Source organism: Macaca nemestrina, chromosome 11 (genome assembly GCF_043159975.1).
Source record: "Macaca nemestrina isolate mMacNem1 chromosome 11, mMacNem.hap1, whole genome shotgun sequence".
Classification (NCBI taxonomy): Eukaryota; Metazoa; Chordata; class Mammalia; order Primates; family Cercopithecidae; genus Macaca; species Macaca nemestrina.
This window is the reverse complement of record NC_092135.1, coordinates 122,119,340-122,132,892: the sequence shown is the minus strand read 5'-3', so window position 1 is coordinate 122,132,892 and position 13,553 is coordinate 122,119,340. Positions and strand designations below refer to the sequence as shown.

The 13,553-nt window shown below is 44.3% G+C and overlaps 1 protein-coding gene across 2 annotated transcripts in view; it reads left to right on the top strand.

Moving 5' to 3' along the window:
* Window positions 1-13,553, top strand: part of LOC105481318 (serpin family E member 2) — a 65,589-nt gene that overhangs the window by 30,670 nt on the left and 21,366 nt on the right. For both annotated transcript variants that reach the window (XM_011740826.3, XM_011740825.2), the window contains exons 2-3: window positions 7,633-7,913; window positions 11,221-11,448. In XM_011740826.3, coding sequence (XP_011739128.1) covers window positions 7,655-7,913; window positions 11,221-11,448 — 487 coding nt within the window. In that variant the 5' untranslated portion in view covers window positions 7,633-7,654. The remainder of the gene's footprint in view (window positions 1-7,632; window positions 7,914-11,220; window positions 11,449-13,553) is intronic.

Genomic DNA, 13,553 nt, shown 5'->3' with positions numbered 1-13,553 from the left:
TGGCCTCAAGCACGCTGCTCACCTCGGCCTTCCAAAGTGCTGGGATTACAGACGTGAGCCACTGTGCCCGGCCTGTACATTTACTTCTTTGGGAAGCCGTGACAGGAAAAGCTGTTGAGGGATGTCATGATTCGGACACAACATGCCTGCTGTTTTTCTCCACCTGCTCTAGCCCGTATATATTAATAAGGGGTCTTAGGTTCCAAGAACCAGGATCCTAGCAACACGAGGCTAGGATAGCAAGACTTTCCTAGTGCCTGAGAAGGTGTCAGCTTTCACTGAGGGGCAGGGAGGGGAGAGGCTGAGATAAATGTGGGGGCTCTCCTTGCCAGGCTGTGTGTCAGTTGTTTATCGCTGGCATCTGCACTGTTAGGATTCCATTTTTAGGCTGGGCTTGATTCAGGAGACTCTGCTGTCACACGAGGGCAATGCACTTTGATTCTGCCAGCCCAGCTTTTAATGCTCAGCGGACTCCTTTTTCTCGTCATCATCCAGCGAGCCTCTCTCCGTCTAGATGGCCATGGGAGGCAAACCGATTCAGTGTCAGCAGCTGGTCTTTCATAATTTGATTTTCCAGTGATGTGTGAACCATCAGTGTAAAACAGTGTCAGCAGTCTGGCTTTCATAATTTGAATTTCAGTATTTGGATATAGTCCAGAGAGTGGTGCAAATGGACTTTGGATTTTCCTTATCACTGTAGCTCAGCATTTCCACAGTTAATTTAGAGTTTATTAGATAAGGGTGCTCAGTGCTACTGTTTCTCACTAAAAGGAACCAGAGCTCCCTAGAGACGTGGCTGATTCCATCTGGAACAGAAGATACATAAAATGAGCCTAAACCTCTAGTCAAACTGGAAAGCAAGGAGGCTAACAAGACTTTAGGGTTGTATCAGAAGGTTTAAGAACCAGTGTGAAGAGGCTCATTTTGAGCATCAATAAGAATAGTATTTGCAGTGGATCAAGACCCTTAAAGTCTGTTGAAAAACATGAGTTTATAGTGATACAGAAAACAAAACAAAACCCTCTGGTCAATCAACCTATTTTGAATTATTTTGAAAACTGTTAGATATGGGAAATGAATGAAGAATTTATCCTGCCCTTGTAACACAAAATAAACCTCAGGGCAACCAAGTAGTTGATTATGGAAAACTTCTTTTTATATAAATATTCTCATTAATAAGTAAGGAAGGAAAGTTAGAATTGTAACAGCACCCACATTTGGTAACTTTTAATAAAACAGTGCACTTAGGCGGTCATCATGAGCAGCTGATAACACCACAAAAAGAGACAGTCAGCTACTATCTACTGATTTCACCACCCTCGACAGCACCTATACAAAATATGCTTGCAAAAAGAGAAAATCGACTTGAATCTGATCAGTCCCTACGGTTGGGGTCAGCAGGCTTTTCACGTAGAGGGCCACACGATAACTGGTTTTGGCTTTGCAGGCTATACCGTCTGTGTTGCAGCCAGGCACCTCTGCTCGGCTCCCTATCATAGCACAAATGCACCCATAGACAAAACAAAAAGTGTGGCCAGATCTGGCCCATAGGCCGTAGCTTGCAGACCCCTGCTCTAGCTCTAACAGTTTACAGGAGGGACAGAAGTCAGAGGAACTTGTTGAACAGCATCACATCAATGCAGTTAGTAAAATCTACCCTAGGGAAACTCTACAGGGCAAATAACCTGGTTTCTTCAACACAAAAATTCCAAGGGAAAAAAAATGAAGCAACTAGAAGATGAAAAACCAAACAAAACAAAGGCAGGAGATGTAACCAGTTGCAATATATGGAGCTCACTTAGATCCTAATTCAAATATACTATTAAAAACAAGAAGACAATTAGAAAAAACGTGAACCTGGGCTAGATATTTAATGTGTTAAGGAGTTATTTTGCGGTGTGATAATGATGTTATGGATATATATTTGAAATCCTTAGGCTTAGACTATATGTTGAAATTATTTTGAATTATATGATGTCTACAGTTAACTTCAAAATCATCTTTGATTTGAGTAGAAATAAACCAAGGCATGAGTTGATAATTGCTTTTTCTGTATGTTGAATATGGGGGGAGTATTAAATATTTGCATGTATTTGATAATTCCCATGATATAATGTTTTTAAAAATACACATTTTATAAAACATGATCACTTTAAACCTTTTATAGAGAATGAGAGGGGATGGAGAACTTTTCCTTCATTAGACGCTTCCGTGTCCTCCCAAAATACGTGTGCACCCTCCAGCTATGAATGGACCCAGAAGAGTCTTTCCAGTGGCTTTTCCTACCAAACCGTCTGCCTACAACTTATTTATTTTGCTACATAGAGCAGACTAGTGTCATATTATTTATCATTTGTTCGTATACTATATGTAAACTATTTTATTTCATAAAAAGGAGAATTTGTTAGGTCGGAAGTGAGCTTCTTGTTTTGTGACTGTCTATCCTGGTCTCCACTGTTCAGTTGTTCAGCACCGGTTCCAGGCTAAGGGGTCTGGTCACAGGTGCTCAAGCAGCCTGGAGAGGTGATGGCAGTGGCGGCGATGGTGGGGTGTGAAGCAGCAGGGAGCAGCGGGAGCGAGGCACGCTGGGAAGTGGGTGCCCAGCCCATAAGGGGTGGCGACTGTGCAGAACGTTTGCCATGGGGGGTGAGGGCCCAGAAGTAACAGAACTTTCATTCCTTTTCATTTTTCCTGAGAATAACCCTAATCTAAACTTGTGACTTTTTTGACTTTTAGTTGCTAAAATTATTTTTAGAACACTCTGTATTGCACAGCAAACACTTTCTGGATTAGTCCCACAGGTCAACCTCTGATTTTGTGTCTACCAATGAATGGTAAGCTTAGCCCTAAGCTGACCCTGTGGGCACCAGGATTCTAAAGTCCTTGCTTTCCATGAGCTTCCAGTCTACTTGGGAGAAAAGAAAACACACTTGGAAAACAACCAAAATGAGGCATGCAAATGGGAAATGCTATAGAAATTCAAAGAAGGGAATAAAGAACCCCATCTTTAACGATCAGGAAAAGTATAACACACCGTGGAAGGAGTTGGGTAGAAGTGTCACGGTTGCTAGGTGGGGGCTAAGGGAGAGAAGCAGAGGTGCAGGCTTGGGTAAGCAAGCTCTATCAACAGAAACTATGACTCTTGAAAAAGAGAAGATTTGGTAGATTTTTGGAGACTAGTGCCCCTCCCCACCAGTGGATAATTTTTCTGAACAATGAATTGAAAACAGGTAGCAAACTGTTGAAAAGTATAGCACTGAAATTCAGCAGAGAGTTTGAGGATTTGAGCTGCATATTTGAGCATCACCTGTGTAGAAGAGAGGGGGGACACCATTGGGTCTATAGAGAGTGGGTTCCTCTAATGTCTGCAATTGGCAAGTGGTCTATTTATAAATGCTAGGGATATATTTGGAGTCTGGCATTTGCAAAACTACCATCCCATTATTTACTACATTAAATCATGGTTAAAGTTCAAAGCAGTACCCAGCTATTTCGTAAACATTCCCCATACTGGAAAGGAGAAAGGTGTGAAGTAAGAGAAACTAGAAGAACATAGGGAAGGAGATACCTGGCATTTGGAAGGATATGCCTGTTGCGATGGCTGTATTGATGGGCTTATGATCTTCCCTCCAATGATGGCCTAGAGACTTACTTTTACTGTTGGAAAACAATATTCAAGCAAACGATAATCTTCCATTTTGTTGCTATGCAGTACATTTGGGCAGCACTCATTTCTCTCTGATTTGAAAGTTTAAAAGTGTAATTTCTCTTAAAAAGGAAAATAAACAGGAGGTTTCTATGTACTTCCCATTATGGCATCTGCTTGTTCCAGAGATCAAGCATTTCAAAGCTTGATAACTCCAAGTTACTTCATGTAAGCGACTGTCTATTTGGACATGAGTGTGTTTCATTGTTAGGAATTATGCGGGCCTAAAGTAATTTATAGATCAACACCCCCTCTCCTGGCTACGGAACTTTGGAGAAAAATGAAAGCTTATTCTTAGACACGTATATAAGCCAGGTGAGTTTAGACGAGTGAGCATTTGGCCAAGAAGAAGTTGTGCTCAGCACATCAATCAAAAATAGCTCTGATTCCAAGTTCTGCATAGCTCTAACACTGTCCCAGTGCACTTTTATGAAATTGTACATAGACAGCTCTCAAAAACTTCCCAAGTCCAAGAAACCCAGAAAAACACCCATAACAGCTTTCTTCCATGTCATAGTAAAACTGTTCTTTTAGCAAAAATTTATAACCAAGCAGAATTCTTCTAAATAAGTTAGCTATTTATTTGGGAGACTGTCCTTGTGACTTTAAGACATTGGAGCTGTTAGATTTCTCATTGTCACTGATCCTTTCACCCTGTTTTTACAATGTTCTCTCTCTGTCTCTCTCTCTCTATATATATATATATAGATAGATAGATATGGGGATATATATAGAAAATATATATCTGTAGTATTTGAGATATATATATAGAGAGAAAATGTATATCTATATATATAGAACAGATAGATATATGTGTGTGTGTATATATATCTGTAGTATTTGAGTCTATCAACTTTAAGCTACCAGAGGCAAAACCAGTTTAATGTCCATGCCTTGTGAATCCAAATTCTGATATTTATTCAAATATTCACTAATCTAGGAGGATTTCTTTGGGGAGGCTTCAGGAATACAGATTATAGCGGGCTGAATGGAGACACCAGAATAGACTATATAATGCAAGAGTCAACAATTGAGATGGATGAAGTTGGTCACTGGATTTGGCCATTTGTAACAAAGATTGTACACAATGTTTTATACTTGTGATGACTTTGTGCTATATTAAATTTTAAAGGGGTATTTATTGCCCAAAAGAAAGAAAAGGCAAGAGGGAAGAAGGAAGGGGAGAACACCATTTCTAGTTTTTAGATGAAATGAATAAAGCTTCCGCGTTCATGATTTGGATGCTCTCCAAAGTCCAGTAGGCTCCAGGAAACTCAAGGGATTGTCGTGGCATTAGAGCCAGTCCTAGGTGCCAAAGTCAAAATAGGCCACGCTGGCCAGTTGAGCCCAAGCAGGAGCAGCGTATGTAGGTCACTTACATGTTTTGAATTTAGACAGGCTGGGTTTATACAATTGTTGTACAATTAAGCTCTGGAGAAACACGGCACATTCTAAATCTTTAGCAAAGCGCTTGTTTCACAACACATAAGAAACTTGCAACGTCAAGTGGAATGATGGCCTCAGTGGTTCACGGTGGGGCCCCCTGTGTTGGGGAGCCGGGCAGGGAGTTCTATGTGAGCCCACAGTCCTCGCTGAATGTAGTGATGGCTCTTCCCTCAGAGAGTGTCTTGAGCTGACTGTGAGGATCAGAATTAAACACAAGCATTTTCTTAGCCATACTCCATAAACACTATTTTGATGCAGTGAGAAATTAATTAATAAAAATAGAAAGTATTTACGAGCCATCGGATTAATCTGACAAGTGTTTATTGAACATCTCCTACTCCCTAGGATGGGAAGCACAGAAAGTGCATAGAAAGGAAGGCAAGGAGACACCAAATACGGGGCCAGTTCTGCCTAACACTGTGGTTGTGCCCGTGCCCTCCCCCAGAGCACACAGAGACACGATTTCCCCCTCCCTCCAGGTCACCTGTCTCTTAGAAGGCTCCCCTCTGTTTTATTCTCTGCAGTCACCCCCAACCTCCCACACGTAACAACAGAGAGGGACACATTGACTCCACGGGAGACTTGTGCTCAGCAGGAGCTTGGGCCTCTCAGGGAAGAACTGAATTAGCAACATCACAAATGCTGCTTTTGTTTTACCAGCTGCCACTGTTAAGTTCTTACTTAATGAAAGTATTTGCTTTTCCATAAATACATGCAAATTTCCTACCTCTTACTTGTCACAGCCAGAGAAAGCTCTGTGAGTGGTGATTAAGGAGGGAAGCTTCTTTAAAACAAATCACTGTAGTTGAGAACATCCATGTAAGCAACACCATCCTCAAAATTGATGAATTTACCAATTGTCCTACCCTATTGTAACTTTAAAGCAGTCGCTTAACTTTATTTTAATTAATCATTCTTTAATTTTAAAAGCAGTGTGCTTATGGTAAAAGAATCAAGCACATGTGATTATAAGATAATAATAGCAACCCAAGGGATTCACTCCCATGTTTGAAATCCTCCAGGGGTTTCTTGTGACCCTTGGAATGAAATCCCAGTGCCTTTCCACGCTCTACAGGACCTTCCCAGATCTGAACTCTCCTTTGGCTTCACCCACCTGTCTCCCTTCTTTACTCCACGACCTTGACTTCACATCCACACTGGCTTCTAATACACCAAGTTTATTTCCATTTCAGGGCCTCGGCCCTGCTCTCCCTCTGCCCAGCGTACTGTACCCATCAGAGTGTGGCTGGCTTCTTCCCCCATTCAGGTCTCATCATCCATGTCCCTGCCATAGAGGTGGCTTCCTGACCACCCTATCTAATGACCACCTCCCGACCCCGCCAGCCCTTCGTCCACTCACGTCCCTGTATTTTATTATTGTGCTTTTTATCCTTTTCTGAAAATGCTTTATTGCTTGCTGGCTTATTTTCTGTCTCCCTTCTAGATTGTAAGCTCAGTGAGGGTGGGAGTCTTGTCCAGTTAGTTACGTCATATGCCTAGCGCTTATAAAAGGGCCCAATATACAGTGGACCCTCAGTAAATATTGGTTTAATTGGATGAAAGGCGTTTATGAGAATTAAATAATGATTAGGCCAAGCATGGTGGCTCATGCCTGTAATCCCAGCACTTTGGGAGGCCGGATCACTTGAGGCCAGACATTCGAGACCAGCCTGGTGAACATGGTGAAACCTCGTCTCTACTAAAAAGAAAAAAAGAAAAAAATTGCCAGGTGAGTTGGCGCACACTTGTAATCCCAGATACTCAGGAAGCTGAGATGTGAGAATCACTTGAACCTGGGAGGTGGAGGTTGTAGTAAGCCAAGATTGTGCCACTGCACTCCAGCCTGGGCAACAGAGTGAGACTGTCTCAAAAACAAAATAAAAATAAAAATAAAATAACCGAGAATTAAATACTGATTAGTATAGGACCTGGCACATTGTAAGGACCCAAGAGATGGAAGTTTGCTTCTTTTCCCTCCCCACCTCCCCAAGATGTGTTTTGAAAACTGATTTAATTACACTGTTCTGTCTTAAATGTATTCATATGGCATTCAATTATGCTGAGTACAGTCAAGCATACCTAGGTGAGTACAAAATGGTCTCCCATGACAGGTACAGTGGCTCATGCCTGTAATCCCAGCACTTTGGGAGGCTGAGGCAGGCAGATCACCTGAGGTCAGGAGTTTGAGACCAGCCTGGCCAGCATGGTGAAATCTCATCTGTACTAAAAATACAAAAATTAGCCAGGCGTGGTGGTGCATGCCTGTAATTCCAGCTACTCAGGGGGCTGAGGTAGGAGAATTGCTTGAACCCAGGAGGCAGAGGTTGCAGTGAGCCGAGATGGCACCGCTGCACTCCAGCCTGGGCAAAAGAACGAGTCTCCATCTGGAAAAAAAAAGAAAAAAAAAAAAAACAGAAACAAAAAAGTAGTAAAGTACCCATTTAAGTATAATTTAAATATTTTTTAACTTACTTTTTCAGGTCGTCCTTGACGGAAGGAACCATGAACTGGCATCTCCCCCTCTTCCTGTTGGCCTCTGTGACGCTGCCCTCCATCTGCTCCAACTTCAACCCTCTGTCTCTCGAGGAACTAGGCTCCAACACGGGGATCCAGGTTTTCAATCAGATTGTCAAGTCGAGGCCTCATGACAACATCGTGATCTCTCCCCATGGGATTGCGTCCGTCCTGGGGATGCTTCAGCTGGGGGCAGACGGCAGGACCAAGAAGCAGCTCACCACGGTGATGAGATACGGCGTGAATGGTGCGTGTGCACGATTGCTCGCTGGCGGGGCCTTTGCCTGAGTCTTGTGACCGCAGGGTTTATGGCTTGGTTTTTGCTGACAGCCCCAAGAAGCAGAGCAGCCAGAAGAGGTTTCGCTGGTGCCCTTTGGGGCTTGGGGTCAGTCTTTTCTAAAGAACAAATAGCGTGGTGCTGGCAGTTAGGAGAACTAGACTCTGGTCCCTTTTCTGTACTTTCGGAGCTTGGGGTCTGTCACTAGGTCTCCCTTCCCAAGGCTTCAGCCCTCATTCCTGCAGGGGACGCTTCCTGGCTCACCACCTCCATGGCGCCCAGGGCTGAGTTGCACTGTGGTTGTAGGTGTGCTTGTAAAGCATGTGAGAGGAGCTGGGAAGGGGTAGCTGTGGGGGACCCAGGGGCCTTGTGGTGGTGGAGCCATCCTGGGTCCTGATTGTAGCAGTGGCCACACAAATCTGCACAGACCCCCCTCCCCAAGCCTACAACAGGAGTATATGGAAAATGAGTGAAGTCTGAATGCACCCTGTGGACTGACCTGATGGAAATTTCCTGATGTAACGACAGTACCATTGGGAAGACTGGGTGAAAGGCACGTGGGACTTCCCTGCATATTGTTTTGCCATTTCCTATAAATCTATAATTATTTCAAAATATAAAGCTGAGAAAAGACTTGGAACCAACCCACATGCCCATCAATGATAGACGGGATAAAGAAAATGTGGCACATATACACCGTGGAATACTATGCAGCCATAAAAAAAGAGTGAGTTCATGTCCTTTGCAGGGACATGGATGAAGCTGGAAACCATCCTTTTCAGCAAAGTAACACAAGAACAGAAAACCAAACACCACATGTTCTCACTCATAAGTGGGAGCTGACCAATGAGAACACATGGACACAGGGAGGGGAACATCACACAAAGGGGCCTGTCGAGGGGTGGGGGGCAAGGGGAGGGAAAGCATTAGGACAAATACCTAATGCATGCGGGGCTTAAAACCTAGCTGACAGGTTGATGGGTGCAGCAGAGCACCATGGCACATGTATACCTATGTAACAAACCTGCACGTTCTGCACATGCATCCCAGAGCTTAAAGAAAAAATATAGATAGATAGATAGATAGATAGATAGATAGATAGATAGATAGATAGATATGTAGCGAGAGAGAGAGCTAAAAAAATGTTTTAAAGTAAGGCCCAATGAAAAAGGTTTAGTTTGATTTAACGAAAAACCTTTCTTAAATGACCCGTTTAACTGCACGAGCTTCATCCTCTGGCACTGTTTTGCTTCAGCTGAGGGGTCTTGCCCAGAGCTGTGTCCTGTCTGCTGTCTCCCTGACTGCAGCTCGCAGGGGAGCAGGACTGGCTCCCCTGCTCTTCCGGGCCACCAACACCCTCTGTGACCTTGCAAAAGTCACATTCACATCTAGGTCTGCTTACTTTGTTGGAAACAAGGGAGTCTTCCTGCCCATGTTCTTCCACCCAGGCTGGCCCGAAAGTTCTGAGAATCTTGACTGCACTGGCATCGTCAGCTGGAGAGTAAGATCAGGGAGGTGGCGATTTGTGTCCTTCAGTGCCTCGCTCTGCACCCACCTCCAACTCTGCTCAGCGTGGCCTCCAGGGCTGCCAGCACCAAATGCCTAATCTCACTGCTCTGTTGATGCAGCATTACACTTCTGCATGAGTTTGCAGTTTGTTCACCTGTTGGAAGCATAGAAGGACTAAATACTTGGAACACACTGTTCTGCCCCTTGCTTGGAAGTTCAGAAAACTCTTGGTGATTTATAACTTCGTGGAGAATCACTGCTAAAATTTATGGCCTTTCCTAGTGTGATCCAGGCCGTGTCGGCCGAGACAATTCCAAAGTAGCAACTGGACTTTTGTTGTTTATTTTAATGCTGAGCCACACTGATTTTAAGCCATTTTATTTCTGAAGTTCTAACAATATTGGCCTGTTGGCCATCCACCACTGCCTCACCCCTACCCCAAAAGGGCCAGGAGCTGGCAATTGGCCTTGGAAGTGTCTTTCAGCCTCTAAAGGCTGCCGTTTTCTTACTTGTAGAATGGGCCTGCACCGTAGAACAATTGTAAGGTGTGGTCATGAGCGTCTAAGAGAGGGCCATGCACTTTGTAAAGTCCTACACACGCCCCTCTTTGTGGGCCCTGAGGAGACGGCCCCACCCTGTGTAAAGGGTCTGAAGAGCATGTACATTCACAGTGACAAATTGGCTCTTTAGGGGACCATCAAGGTGACTCCGGCAGGATGTTTTAGGACAGTGTCATTTTGAAGAGACCCCAAGCGATGAAGAAGGACCTGTAATTTGAGCTCTCTGTAGAAACACATTGCATCCTTATAACTTATTTGCCTCTTTTTCACCCTCTCAAACTAAATGGAGCATGTATGAATGGCTCATGTAAAATAAAGCTTATATTGCCATAAAATTAATCTCCTTACTCTTTGAGCTTGATACCAAGTAAAAACCACATTGTTCTGGATGGTGGCACATGGTAATTTTTTATAGTCTTTCTAACGCTTATTTTATTCATTTTTTTTCCAAAATAGAAAAAACGAAATTACATTGTTAAATCTTTGGCAAGAAAGGAAGTAGCGCTTAATAATGTTAGACAAGAGAGAAAGAATTAGGAAGTTCGCTTTGATTTATTCCCCCTTGGCTATAGAACTGAGGACTGTACCAGCATTCATACTGATCTGGTGCCCAGAAAGGCTACCATGAGAATGAGGTCTGCATTGGGAAGGTGGCAAGAGCACGTGGAATATCCCTGTTTTGATGCAGAAGCACAATTGATTTTTGAGAGCTTCAGTGGTTAGACTTTAACCCCATTCTCTCCTTTTCTTAAGAAATAAGCCCCTGAGAGGACAGAGACTTAGTTTCTTGCTACTCATAGCTATCCTGTTTGTACTGTTCTTTTATTTTTATTTTTGAGACAAGGTCTTGCTTAGTCACCCAGGCCGCATGCAGGGACGCGATCAAGGCTTACTGCAGCCTTGACTTCCTGGGCTCCAGCGATCCTTCCACCTCAGCCTCCTCAAGTAGTTGGTATCACAGGTGTGCTACCATGTCCAGTTAATTTTGTATTTTTGGTAGAGACAGGGTTTTGTCATATTACCCAGGTTGGTCTTAAACTCCTGAGCTCAAGCAGTCCACCCACCTCAGCCTCTCAAATTGCTGGGATTACAGGTGTGAGCCACTGCATCTGGCCTGTACTGTTCTTATTTGCTACAATATAAAAGATTTTTAAAACTTTTCTAGATTCTTATGGAAATACTGCAGTATTTTCTGGTTTCTCTTTTAGGAGTTGGTAAAATATTAAAGAAGATCAACAAGGCCATCGTCTCCAAGAAGAATAAAGACATTGTGACAGTGGCTAACGCCGTGTTTGTTAAGAATGCCTCTGAAATTGAAGTGCCTTTTGTTACAAGGAACAAAGATGTGTTCCAGAGTGAGGTCCGGAATGTGAACTTTGAGGATCCAGCCTCTGCCTGTGATTCCATCAATGCATGGGTTAAAAACGAAACTAGAGGTGAGTGGCCACAGTATGTCATATGATTGTGTAGTTTGTGAATGAAAGCATGAGTTAGACTCCAGGGTTCAAAGTGGCGTCTGCAAGTCCAATCCAATGGCCTGTCGGTTGAGAAACTTCTGGACCCAGGGAAGCTCTGTTCGGTCTCCCACCTTCCCCTTCAATCTGCCATCGCTCACTGTGCTCCTGGGAGGTTTTTCTCCTGTAGTTTGGGCAACAGAACAGAATCCAGCCCCTCCACTGTCTCCTCTCCTTGCCGTATCTGGTCTCCAGCGTCCTTGCCCACAGGCTGTTGTCAATTTGGAAGGTTTTCGTGCTCATTCCTTCCTGTTTTTGCATCTGCCTCTCCCTTTACCTGGAATGTCCTCCTCATCCTTCCAGATTGATTGATCTCTTTGCCTTCCAGGCCTCTTGCTTCTGCCATTGCCAAAGACATGGGTACCCTGTTGTCCGTTATGATTGGCACGCGATTACAGCTTTTACACATCCCTCCATTACAGCCCTTTCCACATCTAAAAATGATTACGCATTTGTAGGTGTCTCTTCTCCCATTAAATAAAGTAGAGTCTAATGTTGGTGTTTTAAAACTTAATTTGTAGGCCAGGCACAATGGCTTATGCCAGTAATCCCAGCACTTTGTGAGGCCGAGGTGGGTGGATCACCTGAGGTCAGGAGTTCGAGACCAGCTCGGCCAACATGGTTTATCCCATCTCTACTAAAAATACAACAATAAGCCAGACATGGTAGTGGGCACCTGTAATCCCAGCTACTTGAGAGACTGAGGCAGGAGAATCACTTGAACCCAGGAGGCGGAGAGTGCAATGAGCTGAGATTGCACCCCTGCACTCCAGCCTGGGCGACAGAATGAGACTCTGTCTAAAACAACAGTAACAAAAACAAACAAACAAAAACCTTAATTTGTAACCTGGAGGTCCAGGTGGAGACATGCAGGAGGAGCTGTAGGTCTGAAACAACAGGAGAATGTGAAGACTGGGAGTACAGACTTGGGACCCTTTTTCCTTTTGTTTTTGTTTTTTTTTTTTGGAGACTGGGTCTCGCTGTATCTCTTATGCCAGAGCGCAATGATGCAATCATAGCTCACTGCAGCCTCAACCTCCTGGGCTCAAGTAATCCTCCCACCTCAATATTTCCAGTAGCTGGAACTACAGGTGTGCACCACCACGCCTGGCTAATTTTTTTTATTTTTTGAAGAGATGGGGTCTCACTGTGTTGCGCATGCTGGTCTTGAACTCTTGGGCTCAAGCAGCCCTCTCGCCTCAGCCTCCCAGAGTGCTGGGATTATAGGCATGAGCTCCCGTGCCTGGCCATAGAGCCTTTTTTCATAGAAGGGAGAGAGTCTATAGGGAGAAGCAGCCCAAAGACGAAATCTAGGGAAACTGGCCTTTCAGGGTGTGTTTCTTAAAGTGTGGTTACTGGTGTCCCTGCAGCAGAATTATCTGGGCTGTGTGTTGAGAAGGCAAATCCCTGGAGCCCAGCCCACTGCATTGGAATCTCCGAGGGAGTGGCTGGCAACTCCCAGTCTGCCTCTGCCTCCCATCACCATTCTTACACACCCAAATGTTGGAGACCCATTAGCAGAACTAGTGAAGGGGTGGACAAAGAAGGCTCAGGGAGGGTGGAGGAGATCCCAGGTGACTTGGATAAATTCGTGGCGTCCCTTCTTAGTGGGGCCTGGACCATGCAGTCTGGGTGCCCTTCCTAAAACCATAAACCATCAGGAGGCCAGCACATATGAGGGTGTTCAGTGGAGTTTCCGGGTGTCTGGCATCTGTAGGCTTGTGAAGAGTGGTCGGAAGCAGACGTCCTCAGGACTGGTTCTTGGTCCCGACTCTGTGGCTGGAGCTGTGTGACTGTGACATGTCATGTTGTCCTCTTAGCCACTGCCTTGATCTGTAGAATGGTAATATTAAACCACATTAGTTAGACCATGTGGCAGTCTTCAGAGCCCCTGGAGAAAACCCCCACGTGTGCTGGGAAGAAGCATGGAGACCCCTGCAGCGCTTTGCAGCCCTGTCAGCCCTAACTCCCCTGTTTGTAACAAATATTTTTAATACTCTTTTTACTATTCTGAAATGAAATTCATA